Source organism: Halictus rubicundus, chromosome 7 (genome assembly GCF_050948215.1).
Source record: "Halictus rubicundus isolate RS-2024b chromosome 7, iyHalRubi1_principal, whole genome shotgun sequence".
Lineage (NCBI taxonomy): Eukaryota > Metazoa > Arthropoda > Insecta > Hymenoptera > Halictidae > Halictus > Halictus rubicundus.
In genome coordinates, this window is record NC_135155.1 from 8865638 (window position 1) to 8892642 (window position 27005).

The 27005-nt window shown below is 44.1% G+C and overlaps 2 protein-coding genes across 6 annotated transcripts in view; one reads left to right on the top strand and one right to left on the bottom strand.

Annotated features, from left to right (window-relative positions):
* The window catches only part of LOC143355583 (protein expanded), a 143813-nt gene that overhangs the window by 48826 nt on the left and 67982 nt on the right, over window positions 1-27005 (bottom strand). For both annotated transcript variants that reach the window (XM_076790532.1, XM_076790531.1), the window contains exon 3: window positions 12466-12621. In XM_076790532.1, the coding sequence (XP_076646647.1) occupies window positions 12466-12579 (114 nt within the window). In that variant the 5' untranslated portion in view covers window positions 12580-12621. The remainder of the gene's footprint in view (window positions 1-12465; window positions 12622-27005) is intronic.
* The window catches only part of LOC143355592 (putative sodium-dependent multivitamin transporter), a 66125-nt gene that overhangs the window by 28562 nt on the left and 10558 nt on the right, over window positions 1-27005 (top strand). Inside the window, exon 1 of one of the 4 annotated variants that reach the window (XM_076790549.1) lies at window positions 26827-26964. The exons of 2 other annotated variants lie outside the window; for them this stretch is intronic. The gene's annotated coding sequence lies outside the window, so the exon portion shown is untranslated. Of the gene's footprint in view, window positions 1-26826; window positions 26965-27005 lie in introns of those variants that run through there. One more of the 4 variants, XM_076790548.1, reaches the window with a different exon arrangement.

The window sequence follows — 27005 nt, forward strand, 5'->3', positions numbered from 1 at the left end:
CCATGCCAAACCTTGCACTAAGTAACTAAATTTTGAAAATTAAGACCTTTGGTGCACGCAGAAGAAATTATCCGACCGAGCTGAAATTTTTTAAACATTTTAGTAAGCCAAGTACTTATATAATAGTGCATATTTCCGCACTATTAGAATTAAAATAACTGTGTTAATACTAGTGCTTTAAAATAATAAGTGTACATGCGAACATGTCAACATTTCTATTTTCACTATTAATACACACATATAAATGTAGGATGTATTTTACTCCGGCACTGGAGGCTAAACCAGTAAAACACGCTCGGCAGTTAACGTGTTAATGAGATTTTCAAAGACCGTCGCTTAAACGTCCTAAACAAGCTTGAAATTGCCATTGCTATTGGACAATTTATTAACAAATACTTACCACTTTATGTACCGAAAGCCTTTCAATAGGATCCACCATAATTGTTCTGTACCAAATGTAAGATTAGAAATCTTCTTTTACATAATCATCCCAAACAAAACTATTAGATTACGTCATTCAGGGTTAACCCTTTGCGCTCGAAGCTATTTTAACTCCAAAACGAAACATTTCTTACGACCCAGGATATTCCCCTTCTGTACATTTTTTTAAATGTTATACATATCAAAATGGTGAAATTTACTCGTACAATACTGAAGTGTTCAGTAATTGATTAAATACAAACAAATGTAATAATGTAAAAAATATTTTGAATAGTGATACAGCAATTTTTAGTGGCGCCTTAGAGTCGCCATTCGAGTGCTAAGGGTTAAAGTAGCTGTTGCTGTTGAGGCAACTATTAAAAAATTCCATCAACCATGGGTCATAAACTTTCAAAACATATGGAACAATCACCGGTAGATGTTGACCGTGCCAATAACCAATAGGTGAAACAAATGCTGCAGATTTGATGCGTTTATTTCAAAAGGTGAAACATGGAATGGTAAAAACATTGGAAGAATTTCAGAACGCTGTCACATTAATTTCAACCTATTAAAATGATTAGAAAGGGGAACAAGCTTGCATTTTAACGCCGTCGGTTACAATTGAGACGGACAATTTTTATTTTGCGTTAAAGATCAGCAGTCTAGCACTGTATAATATTTTAAATGTCTTAAAGTACGGTATAATGATCTACTTGCAAGCACGTAACGTTAAAAACCGCAAGAAGATCGGACGTCTGACGTCCGTACCGCGAGCGATCCTAAGCTTCCGAGCGATAGCGTGTCTCGGTAATTAATAGTTCCTGATTACGGGGCAACAAACTGAAGTGCGACGGATAAATCCTCGGAGGCATCGACGTCCCTTAATGAACTCCGAATCCCATCCCATCCCCGAGATAACGCGATGCCACGGGAATCCATAAAGAAGTCCGAATAACCGTCGACCGCTACGGTTCTTTGGAAGTTGAGTGCCTCTTATAAATAATATTGTTACGGAACGGGCCGAGGGAAGAGGGAGGGAGAGGGGGAGGAGGAGATCGTTTTACGACTGCTTCAACAACTCGATTCCTCCTTGAAAAAGTGGAGGGGAGGTAGGGGGACGTGGCGTCGTAACACGGAGGCACTTGGCCCCCAGTGATAAATGCAGGTACATCTCGCGGCGGGGCTAGGTAAGAGCGTCTTCGTCCTCGTACACACACACGAGCGCGCGCGCGCGCACACACTCACACAAACACACCAGTTTCTCTCCCTTTTGCTCATTAGTCGCGAGAGGCGAAAGAGTTCGCCCGACGCGACCGATAAAAGCCATATTATTTTCCACGATTAGAAAGTTACCTGATGTAACACGAGCTATCCCGGTCCACGGGAACCGGTTGAAGGTTCCGCTATGCTGGTGTATCGGGATCTCTCTCGCATGTGTCCGGCCCGCAGCGAAAAATCGGGACCGATGCACGACGTCGCGACTCCCGTTCGAAACCGTCGACGATCGGTTCGGTTTCGAAATTGCCCGGGCTGAAACCCAGTCTTTCTACGATCCAGGAACGCCCGGCGCGAACAGCGATTCGAAAACGCGGACTGAAGTCGGACTTTCAACTTTGCTAAAAATTATGTACGCTGTGCCGACTACAGTGAATTCTCATTTACGAGTCAGTGCCAACATAACAATTTGGAGTCAGTGGAACTACCCACACCACCGCGGAGAAAGACATTTTCTCGGTCTTCTTGTCACTATCGTTTAGTAGTCACAGACTTTATGACTTGTAGACGGATATGACTCTTAGGTTTCCAGCGTGCCCTGTGTATTTCAAATGCGACGCTCGGCGACAACCTCAGATTTCATCTAAGAGTCAGTCACCAGAACGGCGCAACTGACTCGTAACGAGAATTCACTGTATAAGGAACATTTTCAAATTCGTTAACCCTCGGACGCCTGCGAGTTCTAGGCCTATGCCGAAGTAATTTCTGACTCACACCAGAGTCGCCACATCAGGGGAATTGACTCGAATCGAGGGGAATACAGTTACCCTCTCTCTGCCAGTACCGGATTAGTCACGTGACCTTGTGACACATGCCCGACAGAGACGAAACGCGTCACGTGACCGGGCGGAAGCGTGGGGGAACAGCGTCGTAGAAGGGGAAGGTAGAGTGGGGGACAAGGCGACTCTGACTTATGCCAATATTTCACTGATCATGTTAACGGCCGTTCGAGGTCATCCCCATCGCTATCGCGACGGGTCACGAATGATTCCGGTGTAGCACACGGAGGGTTGAGGTGGCCAGATAGTGTAATAAAATGCGATGTGTTTTTATACATTACTGTTCGCTTTCTAAAATTTGAGGATAGCTAAGAAAAATATTAAAACGTTCTAAATCATCAAGAGATTATTATTACATCGTATAACGTCGACCATACAGAAGTCAATAATTTTTCTCCGTGCGTGATGTTTACGTCTCTTGATATTACGTGATCAACAAAATTCGGTACAATACTATACCCCAAGATTTGTCGGTGTGTCCCAATGCTATTTAGATGAATGTAACATGGAAAACCGCACGATGTAACAACTGTAGGTTTCAATTCAAGAAAGAGACGCGCAACAGCATTTCCACGAGATTCTCGACGAGAGCCATTCGTGACATATTAGAAAATGCAGTTCTGACCCTGATTCCAGAATTACGATGATCGAGTCCGAGATGGCCGGAAACGTGTAATAAAGTAAATGGGAGAGACGGATCTGTAAGTACCGTTCGATTGTGAAACACAATGGCGACTATTGTGATCTAGGTACGGGTATGCAATTTCTTTAGAATGCTCGACCGTTTGAATTAAAATTGCTTATTGTTAGTAAGCACGGACTGCCGAACAAAAAGCGAATAAAATATTCGGTTCGAAATAACTACAGTCAGACGAGCAAAGTCGTTTGGTTTTTTGCATTCGTATACCACTGGTACCATTAGTGTACAAGTTTTGGTGGCAAGTTCATAGCAGATAGGGGCCAAGTTCTGCTGCAAGCATGGTCTTGGCACCAAAATCACCTCGAAGTAGGCTCGGCTACTTGGAGCAAGCACTTTGAGAAACAGTTTAGTTGGATAAAATTTTCCTGCTTTAGATGCTTTGAAAACTTCGATTGTTTGTTCAACGCATAGTCAAAGTGGAATTAAAGATAAAATTAAAGTTAAATTAAAGATAAACCAGAAATCGTATCAGGACTTTTGCATTGACCCAATACATCCTGATTACTAGATTGACCTTGTAGGTGCGATCAGCTGGTTTCTACGTTTCGAGAGAAAGAAATTGGTTTCGCGAAGTGAAGCGGAAAATTTCGCGGTGGTGTAGGGGGCCCGAGCCTGTGCATCGCGGTGCATCGGCGACGGTGAGGTAAAACTAATCGAGAATACCGTAGCCCGTAGACGGAAACGCTCGCACAATTGCAGCGTTTTAAGCGTTGCCCCGGAGGGAAAGGGTCCCTCATAAATGCTCGCGGAGGAATGCGCTTGCCGAGGTAGCGGAACAATTTATCGCCTCGTATCGAATATTTCGAGTCGCTCGGCGCATTCCGGCGCCGATCTTGTCCGCACCAAATCTCTACGGGCCACCATAAAATATCCGCTGGAACAGCCTGTCGGCTCAGATTTACGGTCGATCCTATCGGCGCGCATTTCACGATTCCATGTCCCGGAGACGGCTACGGGGCCACGGGATAGATTCGCAAGATTGACAAAAATATCTGTCCGAACGGATCTTCCTCGCGGCAGGGGGACTATTTACATCGGTCGACCGAGCCTAGACCGTCGCCACACTGCACGGTGCGTTGACAATGGGCAAAAATCAAAAAATCCATCTTTCGCGTCGGTATTCGAACCCTTGTACCACAATTTATTTTACCGTGAGTACAACTTCTTTGTCGTTCACAATTTTCTAGAAGAAGAAAGGTTATTGCATATATATTTACCAATGATTACATCGTCAACAATTACATAGAAATTTTATTTCGGTTTAAAGGAAATTAATGCTATACATATTTACTAGACTGTCTTCGAAATCTTCGTTGTGGTGCAAGGGGTTCCTAAATATCTATTGCAAAATGAAGTAATGGTATTAAAACTAATAAACAGTATTAACTGGATACTTCATCCCTAAGTGAAAAGTTGTACTAAATACTTTCTTGTAATTTATAGCTAAACCGGAGCTGTTCAGCATCTGCCCGTACGGGCAACGATTTTCTTGCATACACTGAATGGCGGATTCGAAGCCACGCCGCTGCAGTCTGCATGTATTTGTCACAAACTTTGTCGCAGCTACGTGGCCAGCTATGGCTGTACTACAGACTACCCCCACTCCGCCGACTCACTTGCCCGTAGCTGTACCCACCAGTGTTGCCAGATCAAGACTTGTTCCCCCACTCTAATTTGCCCTTCTACTCTAATTTTGTCTTTGTCGCGCATACTCCGGTACTGATAGAGACAGAGTCATTTTTTCCCCTCATCTGGCGACTCTGGTGCCCACGGGCGTCGGCGGGCGCCCTTGCCCGCTAATAGGCATGTTGAGCAACTCTGACGTAACCGATCATCTAAAAAGCAGTGCAATAAAATATTCGATATTAATGAGACAAATGAATTTCTTCTTGGCCCCAATTCCAGTGTATTAATTTGTACATCTTGTACCAGCAAGTACACGAATAAGGCACTAAATAACAAATTTGCATAACCTCCCGCAGTATCTCTGCAGAATGATCTTTGAAATTGCGAAATTGTCCAAATACGCGTGTCGTATGCTAATGAAATGGTTGATTCCGTGTAATCGTAGCGATCGTGTAAAAAACAAACGGGGAAAAATTTTAATTGAGTTTAACGGGAACCTGATTCTCTGCTTGACGCAGCGTTCATTGAGATAATAAGTAGACTGCGGATTTAATGCGTTAGCAGTGTTTGTAGCTGTGGAAAATATGATTCTGAATATAATAGCGAACGTTTTATTTCGTTTCTGGTCTAACAAGCCGCAATAAAGAAAGTAAAGCACTGTTCGATTACTGCTTTTGCTAATTGTTTTGTGGCATCGCGAATTTGCCTCGATACAGCAGTGACGTTTCTACTGAATTCCTGTTCGCTGAAGTCAGCCCGTAAAAAATGCGGATCCACATAGACGCCTACAATCTCCGAATAATTAATCACGGTCGAGATCTCACGGGAAATTTTGTACGCCTACGAGCTGATTAGCTGTTGGACCCGTTGTGTGTAAATTATTGTTCCCTCGAATTTCAATTCCGAAATGTAATCGTGCCAAATTACAAGCGTACTCTTTTTGTATCCCGTGTTCCTACGCATGAATATCACATTTCATTTTTGTATTGCACTCAATCGGAAAGTATTTGCAACATTTTCTAGTTCAAACGGAGCGAAAACTAAGCGAATCGACTGGGACAATTTTTATTTATAAAAATTCGCAGTCTAGTCATAACTTTGTCACTTCAGTGGATTTCCGTATAAAATTCAAGGAAATTTTTAAGGTTCCACACTTTTAAAAAATACATTACCCCTCTAAAAATCCATTATGTACTATAATCCCCATGTGAGATCATGCTCTAAGGACATAACAAGGACTAAATACATTCCAAGCTCCGCCATCCCCCAATATTTTTTCCATAGATCATAACAATAATTAATTTCCCAAATTTGGTTTAACCTTTGACATAAATCCCGGTCCGATACACCCGAGGGAACGCTTGCTTCCCCCACCAACCTCTAACGGCGCTTAGTGGGCTCCTTCAAAAGACGGAGAGGGGATGGAAATTTCCTATTCTCACAATAGACATTGGTGCCATTTTTCAAGACAGAACTGTAGCCGAAGGGCACGGTAGGGGCCCCTCAAACGCTTGCTTCCCCCACCAACCTCTCACGGCGCTTAGTGGGCTCCTTCAAAAGATGGAGAGGGGATGGAAATTTCCTATTCTCACAATAGACATTGGTGCCATTTTTCAAGACAGAACTGTAGCCGAAGGGCACGGTAGGGGCCCCTCAAACGCCTGCTTCCCCCACCAATCTCTAACGGCGCTTAGTGGGCTCCTTCAAAAGATGGAGAGGGGATGGAAATTTCCTATTCTCACAATAGACATTGGTGCCATTTTTCAAGACAGAACTGTAGCCGAAGGGCACGGTAGGGGCCCCTCAAACGCCTGCTTCCCCCACCAATCTCTAACGGCGCTTAGTGGGCTCCTTCAAAAGATGGAGAGGGGATGGAAATTTCCTATTCTCACAATAGACATTGGTGCCATTTTTCAAGACAGAACTGTAGCCGAAGGGCACGGTAGGGGCCCCTCAAACGCTTGCTTCCCCCACCAACCTCTACCGGCGCTTAGTGGAAGGGGACAGTGGGCGCGATGGTGGGTCTCGTCTCGATTGAGACGAATTGTCCATCCCTATATGAAAAATAGTTACTTCTATATAAATACCAAGCACTTGGAGCAAAAATTGAAAAACAAAGATTTGGTGTTTAACGGTTAAACGGAGGCACGAATTGTGGGAAAGCAATTCGGCAGCAGCGTGCAAAAAGGAAAGATCGCGTGCGATGGCACAGAGTTGCGAGGCTGCCTCGTCGTACCGCGAAACAATCAACGCGAACAGCTTCCCGCAGAACTAACGAACAAGGAAATATCGGCGGAGCCACCGTTACGACATAAATTCCAATAAACTCGCGAGATATAATTAACAGTCGGGCACCGTGGGGTCCGGTGCTCTCTCGAACAATAGACATAGAAACGTTTTCTTTTTCTTCTCGTCCGACACGAGACCGGAGCCGAACGAAACTGCTCCTCTAATCGGCGATTCAATTATCCACGTAATTATTACGCTACCGGCGCGGCGCAATAAATTAGTATCAGTGCCTATGCAACTGGTCGATAGGAATCGGCCGCCGATTGGTCGAGACCGTGCGCGTAGAAAGTAACGGATAAATTAGTACGGGGAAATGCCGGCGCCCTCCGGAGAATGGAACGTTTTCATTCGGTATCTTTTATCGGCTGTTTTGCAACAACAACCAGCCCCCGTGTCCCGGTCTCGTTTGTCGATCCTTTGTTCCGTAGGAGGCGCCCGAGGGAAACGCGCGTCTAATGAGGATGCCCACTGTTTAACATAAACGGGCCGCAGAAACGCGCGCTTCCGACTTGTTAACACGTCCAATGTCAAATTACAATCTCCAAAAAAACATTCAACAAAGTCGAGGGGACATTTCGTTAACTGCCGCACGATCTTTGGTCGCATAAGTTCCGCCCGTTTAGGTAGCGATCAGCGTTATCAACCCTTTGCACTCGGTGCTATTTTCATTCTAAAACTAAATTTTTCTTCCGTCTTAGAATATTTTCATTTTATTCATACGAAGCTGATTCGATGTCCACATATAATATTTAAATGTTTACTAATCTATTGAATACAAATTTTGTAATGTAACAAATATTTTGTAATATTTTTTGTAATTTCCTTGAAATATTGCCACAACAATTTCGAGTGACGCTTCAGAGTCACCACTCGAGTGCTAAGGGTTAACGACAATTCTTTGTTACTTGATAATGAAGCTGTCAGTGTACACTATAATTCAATTAATTTCTGTATTCATGAATTGACATCTAGTGGTATCTAGTGATGACTACTTTTAATTCCATACCGCTGGTTACCGATATCCACCGTGTTCACACCAAAATTAGAAAAACACCATTTATCGTAGCGCTTAATAAAATTAATTTTCTCCAACATATTGCAGTAAAAATGAATTTCTGAACCCGGTTCAAAAAGCAGCCGCTTTTATTATTTTTCTTCGTAATTCAGAGTAAACGCAATTTTTCCATCTAGCTCGGCAGGAAAACTGAAGTCGTTTGGTCAATTTATACAAAAGTTTTTCCGATCTAAAGTGTGTGCCGTCAGTTATGGAACTGATCCTCGTGCGGTCAATTTCCAAAAGAGTTCTTCCGATTTGAAAGCGCGTACCGTCAATTGTGGGACTGACTGTATATCGGGACATTAGTTTCAAATTGTTCGCGAACAAAGTGATCGGCCACTCCGCTCCAGTTCGGTCAGGACACCGTGTATACGCGTACTTTCAGTTGATCGGCGTAACGAGGCTAGAATCCAGCCCGCGATTTCATAGCAGGCCAACGCATGCGGGGCCACGCAGGCAGAACGAGGAATTTCCTTGGCAACCGGGAATACAGATTCGTGGTTATAAATGAGCCCGGCTATAATTAGGAAGATGGGTATCGTGTGAGAAGGTGCGCTACACGCAGAGCCAGGCGGTGCCTCGTGTTCGGCCGCGTGCTCTCCGCGAGGATGGTTTGTCTAACGACGCGAGGAGGCAATAGCCTCGAACCAGCAAAATCGACGTCGGGTTGCGGAAACCTTGACATTGAAACCATTACCACGTTGGATCGCCACTCGACCGAGCCAATCCCGGCCATTTCGATGAGGATCTAGCCCAACTCGGCGCGATAATGCCGCAATTTGCTTTCCTCGATCAATATTAAACGCCGCACCAAACAGACCGTGCAATAGACACAGTTTCGAAATTCGTTGTAATTCTTTGTCGACCCTTTACAATAAATAAACCATAAACTCCTTCTGATTTGTTCCACCGATTCAGGATATTAACCCTTTGCACTCGAAGCCATTTTATCTTTAAAACGGAACATTTCTTTCGACCTGGAATATTTCCCTCCTATATATATTTTTTCATGCTACACATACGAAAATGGTGCAATTTACTCGTACAGTACTGAAATGTTTACTAATTTATTAAATACAAACAAATTTAGTAATGTAAAAAATATTTTGAATAATGATACAGGAATGTTTAGTGGCGCCTTACAGTCGCCATTCGAGTGCTAAGGGTTAATAATCGACGAAGAAAATGCTCGTCTTATCAGTGTTAGGCTGGCAACACCGTCATCCAACGTAACGACAATTACTAATTACAGCTTCCAAAATGGACGCCTCTTCTCAGTCCATCGTGCGAACGAAGACCGATATAATAAGTTGATAGCATTGGTGTCTTTCGAGAAAATTCTGCGAAAATTTATTCAATTAGAGGATTTCGTTCGGAGTTGTTCTATTCTTTTTCGAACGTGTTCTGGTAGACAGTGTCTTAGTTTGAGACAGGTCGCACAGTTAACATAGTTTCACGGCGACGTGGTTGGAGGAATGTTCATGCCTGGAGGGTGCACCGGAGCAAGATAAAAAAGACACTGGCTCTTACGTTCACCGTCCCACGGGAAGTATCGTGGAAAAGATGATAGCGACGCAAATAAGGCAACTTCCTTCCAGCTGCGAAAAACACGTGTCCCGCGTTAATGAGCTCATTGCGGGGACCATTAGAAACCACCTTCGAAAGAGAGTTCATGTTAAATCTCCGTTGGAAGATCTTAATGGCCGTGACATTCGGCGAGAAATAGCATACGAGTATAACAATTCTTCAAAGAAATTAACCAGACCGGTCGTTTGACCGTGGTAGGTTTAGTCAGTCACATACGACTGACAGTGATTTTTGACTAGGTTTAGAAATTCGATTTTATTCTGACATATCCAGATAAACCGAATTTTATTAGGATCTTTAGAATTCAGAAGGGTTAAGACAGCATCCCCTATAATAGATTTTAAATTTCTCGTTTCGGTTTCATCAATTACATTACACCGATTTTGTGAGAATCTCTGGGATTGATTTTTGGCACGGGGTGCGAGGAAGCGTTTCCAGGAATGCGAGAGAAGTTTTGAAATTTTCGATGGAAAATTTATTTGTCGATAAATAAATTATCTCGCAATGGATGTGATTTTCTAAATAGAGAAATAGAAACACATTTCTCGAGGGGTTGCGAAAACTTGTTTTTAGATTCAAGGGGGTGCCGATCACTGAGAAGTTTAAGAACCACTGGTTTGGTGTTTAACACTTTGAACGCCCAACTAGAAACCCCAAAAATTCCATAAAATCAAAGTGTTATTTAATGAAATAAAAATTGCACAAAATTAAATGTATGACACCGAGTAATCCTCCAACTTTCTTGCATGTTACAGATCCTAATCAAGTTTAGTACAATGAATATATCAACGTAAAAATTCATTTCAAAACCTGCACAAATAATTCCGTCACCCACATATGGGTGACGTGGCGTTCAACGTGTTAAAGAAGGAAAGAAATTTCTGCTTGGTACCAGATTCTTACGATTGATGTAAACAATTTTTTTTTAAAGATCCGCACTTATTAGTTTACGTTCAAGTTATGAGAGTTTTGGTTATCAGAAGTTATGAAGAAATATAAAACTGGGGCGCTGCATAACCACCCCTTCCTCCATTATTCCGTTGCGTAGTTGAGACGAGGACGGGGGTTTATTAGTTTCGTAGACCTCGCGACTGCGTAGGATCCACTCGGTTCAGACGTCGAAGCGTTCCCGTGGAGCATATTCAGTTTCCGGGGGAGCCACGAAGTCCGCAAGCATTCCGCTGCAGGAGGAAGCGCACGGCGCGGAGCGGCGCGGAACCGAGCAACATTGTAGGAGGGAGCGTATTTTTGTTCAATTAACCATTCTAGTCCCCGGCGGTTCTGCACGCTCTCTCGCAGCGCCGGGTTGTAAACGACCGTTGCCGCGGACAAGGCAGGTGCATGTACCTTCGCACGCCTTAATATATTGACTATACTGTACGCGGAGTTTCTCCGCGCATCGGTTATTCCGCTCTCGCACGCCCACGCCGTGGATGTAACGAATCGCATTCCACGATTAGAAAATCCGGGCGTGCCCCACCGATGCACACGTCCAGATAAACGATAGAATTTCGCGGGCATGCACCGCGCCGGATGACTTATTCCGGCGCGGGTCCCGTCACGCTATGCTCTTAATTAGATTAGGTTGAGCAACGAGTAGACTGCGGATCTTCATGCAAAGTAACAATTTTCCAAGTACAATGACTTCTCTGTATATGTCGCCAAGGCCTCGGTGATAAACGTCGCTGAATTATCCCCACTACCGCGGGGGATACCCCGTGAGGGGCCACGAAGCTCGAGAGACTTGGGACGTCGAGGAGTGTAAACATAACACGGCTCCTGAACGATACACGACGCTGGCAAGACCCGCGTTGTTGACATATATCGAGAATTTACTATACCTATTCGGCTTGCCTTCGCCCTTGAGTGGCCGGATTTTCTTGGAACAGAATATGACATACCCTCTCGTATTGGCGCTGAGCGGACAACTTCAAAAGATGGAGAGGGGATGGAAATTTCCTATTCTCAAACAAAATACATACTACTAAAGACTAAATACGTTTCAAGCTCATAACAATAATTGATTTCCTGTATAATATATTGTAAGAAAATGTACCGTGTTGCTAATGACCTTTGATGTTGATGCAACATTAAACAATTAAATTATATATATATATATAATAATCGATTTCCCAAATTTAGTTTAACCTTTGACATAAATCCCGGTTCGATACCCCTTGAGGAAACATGCGAGTAACCCTCTGTATCAGTGAAGAACACGGTAGGGGCCCCTCAAACGCTTGCTTCCCCCACCAACCTCTAACGGCGCTTAGTGGACTCCTTGAAAAGATGGAGAGGGGATGGAAATTTCCTATTCTCAAAATAGACATTGGTGCCATTTTTCAAGACAGAACTGTAGCCGGTGGGTGATGTGTTCAGAGTAGCGTAAGAAAACGTTTGACAATGCGAATCAAAAGTTAGGCGAAGTGTCAAGCTTAAAACGCGACGGGACATTAAAATCGCGGCGTTAAAATCGTCTGCGTTGATTTCGCCTGGCGTTCAAAGAAATCTGGCCGGTTCGTGAATTTCCATAAAGCCTCCACGGTAACGTTACCGTATCTCATTAAAGGATAATACCGAACCCCATGGAAAATACATGACTCGGGATTACCATGTATAACGGAACGAGATGGAGACTGTTATATGTAATACACATCCTGAATATGCATTGTCGTCATGAATTATTCGGACCCGCTAAACGTTAATAATGTGGCCCCGACGGTACTCACCTCAACGACGAAGTAAAGAGGATCACCGGGAAGGGCTTGAACGGCGAGGTAGCGGCTGGCGGACACCAGGGGTTGAAGGCAGGACCGCGCAGCCGTGACACCGCTACCACGCATGCTGCATGCTTCATTTCGTCGCCGCTACGCACAGCGTCCTCACTGCAATCAGAAAGAAAAGCGACAATCAATGAAAAATCCAATCGGACACACCTCTGGAACATATTAACCCTTTGCACTCGATTGTCCCCTACAAAGGGACACATAAGTAAATCCAGCAATTCGAACGTTCCCTTTAATAGACGTTGACTGCCACATGTGGGTGACGGAATTATTTGTCCAGGTTTTAATATGAATTTTTACGCTAATGTGTTCATTGTACCAAATTTGATCTGTAAAATGCAAGCCACGCATTTAATATTTTTTAACTTACTTTGATTTTACGGAATTTTTGAGGTTTCCAGTTTGGCAGTCAAAGTGTTACAGATTCGAGGGTGGCCCGAAGTCAAAATGGCCATTTCAAATGGAATTAAAAATTCTTTAATTTATTCGGATTTTAAACGACCAGGTGATGTTCGGACTACGCAGAAGTGCACACCGTACTGAACACTAACCATATGTAACACAAGTTATTTTACGGTCACACAGCGGTTCTTTGTTGTTTATAACTTTTTGAGAAGTGTATATTTATTGTATGTTTACATTATCTCGACAAGGAACGTTTGACACGGGTAGGAACGAGAAGTGGATCCCAAACAGTAGAAGGTGAACAAACGATTAATTCCGGGACATCGGCGTCGATGACCGAATCATCTTGTAATCCATCGACAAATGGAGGAGGGACTTACATGCCGGGTTTTCGGTTCGGGTTCGGCGCGGCAACGAAGATAACAATGTACGAAAGAGCCGATAGGAGTATGCTAATGGAAACGGTAACCGGTCGCACAAATCACGGTGGCGTTTCCAGAGAATCCAGCCGCAAGGAATGGCTCTCCTCCCCGGCCCTCGCACGGTTTACGATGGGTGTGCTGAATCCCCTCGCGGCGCTCCGTTCACGGTAAATCACAGAATCGCTCCCGGCGTTACTCCATTTTCATCTCCGTGGAACAAGAAGCGGTCGCGTGGATGGAGAAACGGATGGCCCCTCTCGGCGCCGAGTCAGCCACCCGCTCATAAATCCGCCGGACAATAAGTCCTCGAAAAATGCAACGCGCGAGACCATCGGGGCCCTCGCCCGAGGAATCTCGCGTGACCCTCGCCTCGATTAATTGCTTCGCGAAATTTGCCAGCCGATCCCGCTGGAACGTCCATCTTCTCTTCTGTTGCGATGCGAGCGCACCCGCTAAACAATTTTTATTACAACACGAGATCCGTTGCTTCTTAGCAAAAGAATCGTTGGTTACACGTTGGAAATTGCATGACGATCTGGTTCTAATTTTACGTAACGTTCGGCGCGTAATTGGACTTTCCTTATGTTAAATATTAGGGGGGCCCATGAGTAATCGATTATTTTGAAATCTAAAACGAACTTTGTAGTAAATTCAAGTTTTTATTTCTTAATTTATTATATAATCGCCATCATTATCAAGGACAGTTTGCCATCTTTCCTGCAAATTTTCAATCCCCCTCTTATAGAAATACCAGGGTTCGTGAAGCAAAATATGACGCCGCCATTTTATTACAGGATTGTAAAAAAGATTATACTTTTTAGAATATTTTAAACAGAGGCTGCTTTACCGAAAACTGTAAAAGAATACGTGTTTCCTGTTCAACGATCGGTACAGAACTAAAGGCGAAACAAATTCTTTGCAAATAATTGATTACTTATGGGTACCCCTAATAGAAAACATTAAGGGATGTGGCCACGGTAAAGGGCGCATAAACATCAATCAATTAAATTGAATTCAAGCACTGTTTACAATATATTTTCGGGTAACAACATTTTTTTGGGGTATTTTTGCAATCCAAAATGGCGGCTCTTACAATCCTAGGGTCGTGAAAATTTCGGTATTCGTCCTCAAAGGGTTAAGGAAGTACAGAACTGCCGATTGTCTAAAATCGACGAAATCTTTTGATTCGCATAGCTCGCTTTGCAACTTCGTGACCCTCGGAGTTTCAGACCCTCTAAATTCGTAAGGTATTTAGCATCGTGGTCCTTTGCCTTCTCGGGACCCTTCGGAATCGCCGGCCCTTCGCATTCCTAAGATCCTCAGTGTCGAGTCTTTTCGACCTCCCATGACCCTCCGCGATTCTACGACCCTCGGCATTGTAGACCTCTGCGTTCCTAGGACCCTTTAATTGTGGCCCTGCGACCTCCCGTGACCCTTGACGGTATTGTGGCGCCTTGCAATTCGAAGACCCTTGGTATTGTGCCCCATTGCACTCGTAAGAGACCCTTGGAATGATAGCTGTCTGCATTCTCAAATACTTTGGAATGTCGTTCTCAAATAACCTTAAAGAGGGATTGACCCTTCGCCCTTCGGACGTCCGAGTAGCTGGGGGACTATTCAAAAGATGCAGAAATGTGGTGCAATTCTTAGTCCACCTTCATCGTCAGCTTCACATACTCTTGAACAGATTTGTTTGTTAAAATTAGACAATTACCATTTAATTAATAATTAGTGTTTTCCTAAACACATTTAGAGCAAAAATTTTCTTTTTGAGTTTGGTTAAAGGGATTATTGAAAGAGTAAATACCATTTTATTCAACTTCAGTTTCCCAACAATTGACTTGGACAGTTCTTATTTTGCATAAAAATCCGCAGTCTAATAATAACGCCTCGACGCCGCCAATAAATTTCTTTCAGCGTGCACCGGAGAGCCATACCGAACGTTCTCGTTGCCGAGTCCCGGCTATTTTCGGGTCGCCCGGTGATTCGACGAAGTCGCCATGGTAATCGACGAAATTGACTAATGGACGATCCGCGAGAGAGCAGAAAGGAGGAGAAAACCATCTACCCGCGGAGGGATGATCGATGGGATCCATTACCGAGAGACGCGTGCAATCCGCCCACACCCCGAGGAGCCTTACTACTCCTGTCCCTTTTCCTCGATCCTACCCTGCTACTCCCCCACCTTCCCCGTTTAACCCGTTCTTTTCCCGGTATATACCTACTCGCGGCCAGGAGAGTTGTCTATTTCTCTTTCTCCGCTGATCCTCTCGGCTTGCAGCACGTTGATGCATTTACTCGCTTACCGGTATAACTGCCGCGCCATTATAAGAGCCGGTCTCCCTTCTTCGCCCTCCCTCCCTCCACCCTTTCCTCTTACACCCTCCATTTACACTCACTCCCCTTTTTTTCTCTAATACCTTCGTGCCCTTCGTCCTCTTACTCTCTCCCTCCCTTTCTCTGTCTCCCTTCCGCTCGGATCCGATAGCCAATGCATTTCGCGGTCGTTTCGATCGCTGGACAGCGGAACCTCGCGCGAACATTTTTAATCGCACTTCCCAGATCGTGCCAGTAATATTTGTAGCCGTCTGGTCCCTCTAAATTGAGCTCCTTTTCATCTGAAAAGGTAACAGAATCTCGTTTCCTCGTCCAGAACGCACGTGTGCCCGTGTAAAATCGAAGCCTGTTTCCATTCGACTATGAAAGGACTGATTTTTGTAGTGGCACTGTCCAGAGTTCGGCAAAAAGTAATTTGGTTAATGATTAGCGATTATAACTGACGCGAAATCGTGTTCGTGATTAATGATTACAGATTACTAGATAACCCAGTAATCATGATTAACCCCTTAACTTGTACGCTCGAGTTAATTCGAGCGCGCTAAACAGGCCAAACTGTGCACACTCGAGATAATTCGAGCGGCGTTGTATTTTATGCTGCTATAATTGTTCACACTCGAATATAATCGAGAATTGAAAATAACAATGTGAAAGCAAAGAAAAAAAATCGTTTTATTGATATTTATCATTTACATGGGATTATAATAAGCAAGAATGAAATATAGCCTTTTTCGGCCGGTTTTTTTTTAACTGTGCGTTAAGGGGTTAATGAACAACTTAAGTACTCGAAGCAAACGTAATCATTGGTCATGATCAACTCGGTGAACGTTAATCATGAAATGATTACTTTTTCGATTATGATTAACTGAAAAATTTGGTATCGTGGTATAGTTATAATAATTCTGCAGTTTTTAGAATAATCTGCACGTGTTCCAGGACTCAACGGAAGAATATAAATACGATTGACATACGTCTGCAATACACGTCGATTAAAATTTCATTATAGGCTCAGATAAAAAAAAATTGGAATTGAGAATGATAGGGAGAGATAGTTTGAGCTTGGAAAAAGGAGTGGGGAATTCGAAATTGCAAGGAGGAGTCAGCAACGAACGCTCGTTAGCGAAGCGTGGCCAATGGCCTAACGCACGATGCAGCTCCAGAGAGAGACAAAGGAAATTAAGTAACGGACATAGAATTCGGAAGAGTGGCAACGGTGGCTCCGGCGACAAGTACACATAATATTGTCAACCTCGGCAAGGCGTCGCGATATTTACAAATTAGGGCGTTCACCTCGGCTCCGACGCTGAGGTCGATCAGCTGAGCTCGACGCGGCGGGCAAAAACTGTGTCTCGAGTATGTATCGGTATCTACCGCGTAATACTCGTCGAAAAGAATGCTCTCGCTATTTCGAACGCTCTGACTCGAGGAACATTGCTCGTTAGGGAAATCGTTCGCGTTTCTGATCGAGAAGCTCGCGCGTCGTCGGGGGCTGTTTAACCCTCCGAGGACCGGAGAAACTTTTATAAAAAAATAAACTTATTGCGAAACGTATTTTCCAACATTTTTAACATTGCCTTTACTCTTCCGGGCCGGAGAATCAGGGTGTCCACAAATGTACTTCCTTGAAAGGGGTGATTCCTGAGGTGATTCGAAGTAACTTTTTCCTTTGCGAAATTGTTCTCCGCGGCTTTGTTAAGGAGTTATTAAGGAAAAACACGGACCAATCGGAGCGCGGCTACGACAGGCCCGCTGAGCGCGGTATTGGCATTGGCCGAGCCGGAATCGGTCCCCTGTAACCGCGCTTCGATTGGTCCGTGTTTTTCGTTAATAACTCCTTAACAAAGCCGCGGAGAACATTTTCGCAAAGGAAAAAGTTACTTCAAATGACATCGGGAGTAATCCCATTCATGGAAGTAGAACATTTTTGGGATTGCAGGACTTTTGAGACGATAATACTTGAAGTAGGTTTGGGTAACATTGAACCAGCATTCTGGCGATTTAAATCCCGGTCCTCGAAAGGTTAATTATCCGCCTGATCGGCGGAGAAGAAAATCCGCAGAAAACTTCGTTAGCAGAGACGCGACGCGACGACAGGGACATTCGTTTCCAGCGGGCAGGCCTGGTGTCTAGCAGGATCGCGAGTCCTTTGAACTCTCATTGGGATTCCGCGAGCGACGCCGCCGCGCCGGTTGTCTTCGCGGCGGACCGACGATTAAATGCACCTCCGCCGATCGATACGGAAAGCTCGGGCCTTAGGAAAAAGCGATTCGAGAGATAGAGGGATGCCATTCGTATGCCGAATGCGCGGCGAATCGGAAAGCGGCCGGTTCCGAGGATCGGCAGGGATGAAAAGATGAAAAGAACCGGGAGATCGGATCCGCTCCGATCCGCGACGGGAGCGCCGGCGACTGGTTTTATCGTTCGACGAAGTGCGACGTGCATGCACGTAGGCGGCGGTATATAAACATGAACTACATGTGAACTACATTCCAGTGGCATGAGTAACCGAGTCTTGCGCACTCTCGCCACTCTTCTCGTCCTTTTCTCGGCGGCGATCCGGCCCGCGCGTACAAATCTAATTACCCAGCAACCTACCAACGGGGGACAGAGAACGAGCCTTCCCCGGGAAGGACGACGAAAGGAGCGCCTCTCATCCACGTCCATCTTTGTCGCCGGGCTTAACGACATCGGGCCTGCTACAGCTCGATTGCCACGGTGTTCGGGACAATGCAAGAAAGTCCAATTTTCGTAGTACGAAATCAAAAGGAAAAAAAATGGTCTGAAACATCAGAAAAACGTGTGATTTGCAACACTAGCACAATCTTTACGAAATATACGAATTTATTGTCAAATCTGAAGCGTAAAATCGGATATACGAAACTCGATATACAGATCGATAGTCAGAGGAAAACATTAGTTGGTTCAGCAGGGCAAATATTATGATAGGGAAAAAAATTTGTTCAAGGTTATATTTTTTGAGATTGCAAGGTCATCGAAGTTTCTTTAAATGGGATGATATATTTTTATTATCGATACATGATAGCCAAGGTCCAACAACCTGTAACGTTATGACCTTCACGTGACCTTGAGTACGAGAAATTCATAAAAGTAGGACACTTGACGTAAGTAGTGAAATAACGATGACATGATCCCACTAGGGTTTCGAGAAATGTTCTTGAACCATGATTAATGACTGTAAACACGCTCACAATAAATTGTAAACACTGATACAAATTCTTCTCGTTTCGGTGACCCTAATCGGTACGTTTCCGGAAATTCATCGGGACTTATTCGATTGTGAAAGATAACGTTACTTCTCTGAAACGATGGTGTACAGTGATGCAGAAAAGATAGACGTGTTTTTAGTTTATGGTGAGGCAAAAAATAACTCAGTACAAGAATTTCAACTGTACGCAGAAAAATACCGTGAGAGAAATCATTCTTCTCTACAAAGTTTTGACCGCATAGTTCAATTGTTTTGCAAAACGGGGAGTATTAAATCACTGAACAGAAAACGATCAAAGCGTGCTACTGTAGAAGATGCCGAAACTTTTGTATTGGTTACATAATAAGCATTATTGGTGCACTGAAAACTCGAAATGACCGACAAGTTGAACACCAGCATCCATAGAGTGTAAATGTATGGTGTGGAATCGATGGTGATAACAAACTCAAGGTCACGTGAAGGTCGTTGGATTCGTCTTGACCTTGGCTATGATATAGCGATCATAAAAATATATCATTCCATTTAAAAAACTTCCATGACCTTGAAATCTCAAAAAATATAACCTTGAACAAATTCTTTTGCCTACCATAATATTTGCCCTACTGAACCAACTAATGTCTTCCTCTGAAATTTTTTCCTATTGTAAAAAGCAAGCGAGATATTTTAGATGCTCGAGTTAGGTGAAACACCCTGTATTTTCTGAAAGACGTGCTATTTGTTGAATGTTCAGTCGATTAATTTTGACGAGTTATGTTTAGTATTATAGAGCCTTCCAAAAGCCTCAAATTTGTTTCAAAACGTTAACAATTTCTCCCAATTTTTCGTGTGATATGTTCATCAACTTTGACACGAGATTAGTGTAATTCGGCATTTATACGTTTCGGCGAAATTCAATTGGAACCTCCCGCCACGTTGCTCCGCAGTCATCGAGGTTTCAACGAAGCCTGTCCGGCGTGGTATAGTGCGTGTCGATTGATGCTTTCTCCGTCTCCTCCCCTTTCTGGATTTCTCCGCTCTCCACGCTCGGCGGAAGATGAACGAGAGCGGATAGGAAGAGGCTGCGAGGTGGGAAAACCGCATTCCTCGCGTAGGTCTAATTACCCAGGCTCCCGCGGTTCGCGGATGACACGGGAGATGTATTTACTGGTTCGCGTTCCTGAGACAGTAACCGCGATATGCAACGTCCATTTCGCACCGTACGGAAAGATTACGAGCAATCGTGCCGCGGATATCGACGCCGCGATCACGTTACGTTTTCATTTGCATACAGTTAGGTCCGGTTACCTACAGTTACAAGCGCCGATGCGCACGCCTCGCTAGGGGAAAGTAACTAGGCAACTGTCGCTAGTCGGTCGGCCCAGTTATTTTCAGACTTTCCTGAACCACTCGATGTATAGTAAGTAGTAACGAATTTGTTAAACACGAATATTGTGCCTTTCGTTCAGAACGCAGATAAATTCTGTTCTTTTGTAATTAATAACTAGGTGGAGCAAGATGGACGGGTCTCACGAAAACTGTAAACCAGTACAGTGTACATACAGAGCATCGCATTCGAAGTTTCGCACGCATTTACCAGACTATAGCTCGTTGTAACAAATATTTAATATAAAACTTACTCTGTTTCGGTGGGAGACGTCTTATAGTGGTCCAAAATCTACCCTAGGTGCTTCCGTTTAGATAAGCTAAATTTGGAATTGCACTAAGTGACCTTGGGTGACCTTGGAAGACAAGAGTGTTGTAGGTCAGTGAATTCATCTCGGAGTAGGCTACACGCTTGCCTAAATAAAAGTGTACAGATCCGTAAAAACAACAGAGGTCACCTTGAAATCTCGGAAGCATGTCCACCTAGAGGACACTTGTGATAAAATATCTCCCCCGAAACAGAGTATGTTTTATTTGAAATATTTTTTACGGCGAGCTATAGATTTGCATAGTCCTGTATAATCAGAATATAGAGATCTTAATGAAGTATTTAGCTTACGAAAAGACCCAAGTTTAATCTACTTGATGATACGAAAGTTTTGTAATTAATTCCACCTATTTCGTAGAAATGGTCCCCTGCGTGCGCGCGCACGGTCGGAGTCAAAGTCTGCCACGGCGAACGAAGAATTTGATCGAAAATGCAAAATCGAATAGATCGAATGCGCCGATAGTTCGACGAGAGGAGCGACCGTAGAGCCAGTACTTGTCGCGGATGTCGCTTGCATTAAAATGGCACCGCTCGTGAACCGTATTCGACCCACGCGTCACCGCCACCTACCCGCAGCGCGGCTGCAGCCGACGAATGCATCACGCGTGTGCACGCGGCGCATTCCACTAAAGTCCCTGATCTCCTGCCCTTGCGGTTTAGCATTCTCGTTAAAGCCACGGTGGAATGCCTGCGTTGCGCCGGCGCGGAGTATCCGCGCGGCCACAAACACATCGACGGATTTATGAATAATCCGCCGGCAAATTACAGGAGTGGATGATTAGATCGTAATCGATTCGATCCGCGGAACAACCTGTTCTTAATTGCGGAATGATTTCCACTTAACGACGCTCCGATACGGAAAATTTATTATCGTCGCCGAGGCGCTGGCACGTCGCGTCGCTCCGCTCCGCTCCGCGCTGGGAAAACCGCGCGCTCGGTGTGTACTGGATTCCATCGAGCCGCATATTTTCGCTGGAAACCTGTCTTCCCACTGAGTCATCCAGCCATTTTGTTCTATAATACGTTATATGGTCGGCTGTCGCGCGCAAAGTGGCCCTATGCACACTCATCGATCAGCTGATCGATTGTCCCGTCGTTTCCTTACCGTCGTGCTCTTACCGTTAGGCGACGGCAATAATGGTCGATTTTTCGGAAAAAGTGGGACAAAGATCACTCGGAAAACTTCATTTACTCGCGAATTGTAGAACACGCTTGTTAATCTTCGTTGATTGATGCAGCATTCTTGTCAAGCAATTACTTAACATTAGACTGCGGATTTTTTGCAGTTATGGCAAAAACAAGCGGTTTTGAAACAAACAGTCTTAGGACGTCGATAGGATTACATTCAATTTATGTTATTACTGTAATGGCTACTGAATTATACGCAACAAGAAAGAACTCGTTCCAATAGATTCCAAAGAAGTTTCATACGAGTACTCATGTCATTGGCTGTATTAAGAGTTGCACCTGTTACCTGAATAAATTGTTGATTACTTTACTACTTCAAAACCACTTTTTCAAATTTTTTAACTATTCGGAACAGATTCAGTTCGGTAGAGGAAAACCATGATTATTAAAATTTTAATTGTTTTCCATTATTGCGATTTCTTTACAATCTTTTACAATCTTTTAGTTGATGAAACGAATTCTTTCCTTATCTTGAGTTTAGTCGAATTGTGTTCGAAAGTGGAAATTTTCGTAGAGATTCGTAGTAGACATTTACGATAACACTTGGATTATATCGCATGAATGATAGTTTAAAAGATGTGGAACGTAGATATTATATTTAGATTGCATAGCTTTCTCAAAGATAGAATGCGGTCAATAGATTGATCTACAGGGTTAATCGCTTACAGCGTCGTGCACGATCAAATATGCACAGTAATTTCTTATTAAATTAATTTTTAAATTATATATGTACAGTATCTTCTTGATTTTGTAACCACTGGGTATATAGTTCATCATGCCACTCTCGTCACTGATTTTATTTGAAGGTCTTGACTGGAGTATTATGTACTATATTGAAGTATTCAACCCTCCATGCACTTATTTTTCGCGTCATCTCTAGACTGGGTCATTTATGTCCGGGGCTATTTTCTCACTGTTTTTGGCTTTCAAGAAATCTGAAAAATTCTAGAACACTGATTCTACTTCAATACCGTTATCGATGAAAACTACAAATTTTGCGGATTAAATCCCGGAAAAACGGTCTCCCCTTCTTTTCCTTTCCAAGGATTGAAAAGTGAAATTTCCTAGACACAAACAGCTGTGCCCACGGAGGTTCGACCATCGGAATAAGCATGGCGACGAGTTCGTTCGTACGGTAAATTATTAATAAAGTAGCTTGAATAAACGCGGCTGTAAAACGTATCGCGAGGCGAGAGGTTAAAGTCCCCAATCCATTACGCTTCCCGCCGTCATTCATGCTGTAAATGCGTGGCCCATGCCGGGCCGGTAATAAAGTCTGAAACGTAACGCGACAAGATTCCTGATCGCGACGTTTCAGATAGTTATCGGGATGATTGAATGTCGGGACATTAACGTCCGACTTAATACGATTCGTTGCTTAGGTAACAATAGCCCACCGTGGTTTATGTAATTGTCTAGCATCTTGGCCTGGCACGTTCTACACACCTTAATGTGTCGCGCGACTGGTTCGTGACGAGCGAACTGGCGCTAACTGGCACCCACCGTGGAATCCCTAATGTCCCCGTGGAATTGTTCGCCGGGGACAAACAAGTTTGTCCACATGAAATTCGTGTGATTTGTTTACACAGTTATTAGCGGGCTTTCGTCCGAAACGCCCGCGACACGGGCCGGGTGAAAAGAAAACCACAGTGAATTCTCGATATATGTCAACAACACGGCTCCTGCCAGCGTCGTGTGTCATTCAGGAGACATACCCGACCCGTGTTATGTTTACACTCCTCGGCGTCCGAGGCCCCTCACGAAATATACCCCGCGGTAGTGGGGATAATTCCGCGACGTTGATGATTCAGCCCTCGGCGACATATGTAGAGAAATCACTGTACAGCGGTCACGTTGCCGATTTTGATCGAATGCTCTCTGCCAGGGGTGGTATTACACTCGCGTACACGTTTTCGAGGATGCAGAACGCGTTCCTCGCGGCCTTTCCCTCTTCTCGCATTCTATTCTAATGCGAGTGAAAGGGAAAAAAAGCAACGAAGAACCCGAAGAAGAAGAGGAGGAGAAGATCCATAGGTTACCGTGGAATTTATTTCGACGATAATCGCGAGAGACACCCGCGCTCGTGGCTAAAGGATACGGGAACGCGGAAGTGCGTGCGCGCACGTTCAACGCGTAGGTTTGTATAGCCGCGATCCTGCATAAGCCCGGGCTCCATAAGAAGCCATTGTCGTGCAAACAACGCATTACACGATAGCACGCGGAAAATGGTTGTCGCCGGTACCGTAAAGACTGCCGAGACCTATGCGAGATCCGATATCTATGGTCTTTGACTTAATATTTGCGGTACACTTTATAACTGTAATCCTCCCGGGCCTCGATTCGCCGGTGTCGCCGTCGCACAGGCTCCTAACTCCTCGCCTTCTATCTGATAATAACGATCGCGAAAACAAACTTGCGTCTACTGCCCGTAGCTCGTCGGTGACTATGTTTCCAGCCGGGCCCCGTGCCGATTACTTTTATCCCCGACGCTTAAAATATTATTTGCGCGATTTTTCCCCCGAAATGAGTAATTTAATGGACGGATCAAGAGAATTTAAAAATATCTGCCAGTTGTAGCTGATTGAGATCGTTAAAGGACGTTGTGAATAATGAAAGAATTATTTGAACTTTGACATCATTTTCCGGGAAAACGGATCATTTGCGACCTACGGTACCCCTCGCGAAGTTGATCCTCGCGATGAGTAGAGCGAGATGCAGTTGAAAAAAAATTTTCGATTTTTGACCTTGAATTTTCAAGCTCGAGGTCAATTTTGCGGCAAGTTGCTTACGTCAATGTGTATCGAAACGAAGGTGCAGAGTCGCCTTGCAATGTGTACGGACTATTCTAATGTTTATTTTTATTTCAGAACTAAGATTATTTCAGAGGTGAAAACGCAAAAGAGCCACCGATTGAAGTTCGATATTTTTGCCAACATTAAGGATACTGCCGCGTGTTTTCGAATCACTACAATTTCTATGATTGTATAAGTATAAGGTCTCCGATGCGAGAAGATGAATTACCTTGCGACTAAATGCTTCCTGTAGAGTGCGCAGCTGTAATTTGAAGTTTTTGCCGGTTCTGCTTTTATGGTGCTGTAGACACTTCGTATCCAGCCTCGAATCCGGATAATAAGAATGGCAAAAAGTTTATACTGTTTGCAACTCATCGTGACATTGTTGCGAAGTGGGACGTGGGAAGATCGGGTTTATCGCAGCGCCGACAGAAACGTTAGCGCGCCAGAAAAATGTTCGTTGGCGCGATCAATTTACCATTAATTTCTGCGGTATTGTTTACCAATTTTCTGGATCGCGTGCTCGGCATTTTACAATGCCCTGTGCAATTGCGATAAACTTTTTCACTCGAAGAGTCGCTCGAGTACAGTTTACGGGGCTGCTTTATCTTACACTGTGCAGCGTACGAGTATAGCGATTTAACGAGTTCCGTACGCGTAAAATACATATATCAATCGAAAATTCATAGCGCGTCATTCCGGAAAGGTGGAACTTGAAACGACTAGTTTTATCGGACCGTTTCTGTCAGAATGGACTCGAGCTTAACGTATCCTACTGTCCTATCCCTATTTCAACGGTGTTTCTTCGAAATTACATATTCAATAGCGCGATAAATTATTCTTTTACGCGTGCACTTCGTCTTGTCCCTTCTTACATAACGATTTCTATGTCACCTGATGAAAAAGAAAAAGGAAGGAGCATTTTATATAAACACGCTTCTCTCGTCCACGAGGCTGAAACACGACGCGGTTTTATTGGATTGCTGGCAGGAAAACGGTCATCGAAATTATTTATATTCACCTTTTATCTCCGCTTCTTGTTCATTTTATATTTCGGTGCCGAAGCAGAATGTTTCCTTACACCGAGAATTTCCACCTGCGTCGTATATTAAGAGTCGTGCATTACCTTTTGGAATGGAAGCGCTTTCATGAACGTGACTTATTAAAAAAAAAAAAAAAAATCGAATTGTCCGGCGCAGTCTTTCACTTAATATTTCCGGCACACCGAATAACTGTAATTTCGAGTCGTCGATGTTACCGTGTACAAATTCCTCCCTTTCCTCGAATTCGATAATAACAGCTCTCAAAGAACTATAGTAGAATATTGATTTTGTCATTTCGCGGACTCGGACCTCGAGACAACTATACATTATACATACAGATCGGCAAATCGTTAAGCCAAGAACGCAATCGAGCGCGATTACCATGATCGGCGCGCTCTTCTTTCAGCGCTTAAGTTTTATGTTTATTCGACCGAGAAAATGTTGTTTTACATACCCAGCCGTTCGCGTTCGCGAACCGATCTTAGAAATTATATAGCCGGCTTTGGAATTGCGACGATTGGAAAAATCCAAATGTGTCCCCCGACTTTGTCTTCGCGATAAACTTTATAACCGTAATCTCCAGATCGTAACTCTGGCTCAGTAGTCGTGTAGACTTTTTACCTCCTCCATTGAATTCAATAATGCCAGCTTTAAAAATGTACGCTCCGATGTTCAGACGATCGTTGCAATGTGGTAGGTTTATAACACTCGGGAATTATTGTTCGCGAGCACTTTAATTATTTCTCTGTCGCCTCGAAAAGACTTTCGATTCTTGAAACCATGAACAAGGCATGGCGTTGGCATGGATTTGGCATGGAACTGCCGAAGTGCTCCTCGCACTATCTGATAAAACCGTGCGACTATCGTAGATAAAAGCGAACGAACTTCATTTCCAGATCTTAAATTTAATGCTGATATCTCGGTTATCAGTCATTTAATCTGTCCTCCGCCGTGCCATCCCAGAACACCGTCGTCTTTCGAACCGAATCGCTAACAATAAGTTCGCCGCGAGTTTCGTGTGTCGGGAATTTCACGCGTAACCGGCAATTCGAGCGTATCGATTTCGCGCCGCGGAATAAAAATACCCGCGCGAGCAACGCGCCCAAGCAAATCGGAAACGATTCCGCCTCGATAACGAACAATCGAAAGCGAGAGCTCGTCTCCGCGCGATCGAACGTGTCGCGTCGTCGGCGACACGACCATCTTGACGATCGAATTCGATAAAGAAACGTGGCCCGAGCCAGAACTACCATTGGAATTCGTCAGTTGCCGTTCTGCTCGAGGAACGGGGAAGGGAACGCGCTCTTAAATGTCCGCTCCAAAATGCCTGATCATTTAGGTGAGTAATAGTCTTCGTTCGTTTCTGATTGGGGTGGAGGG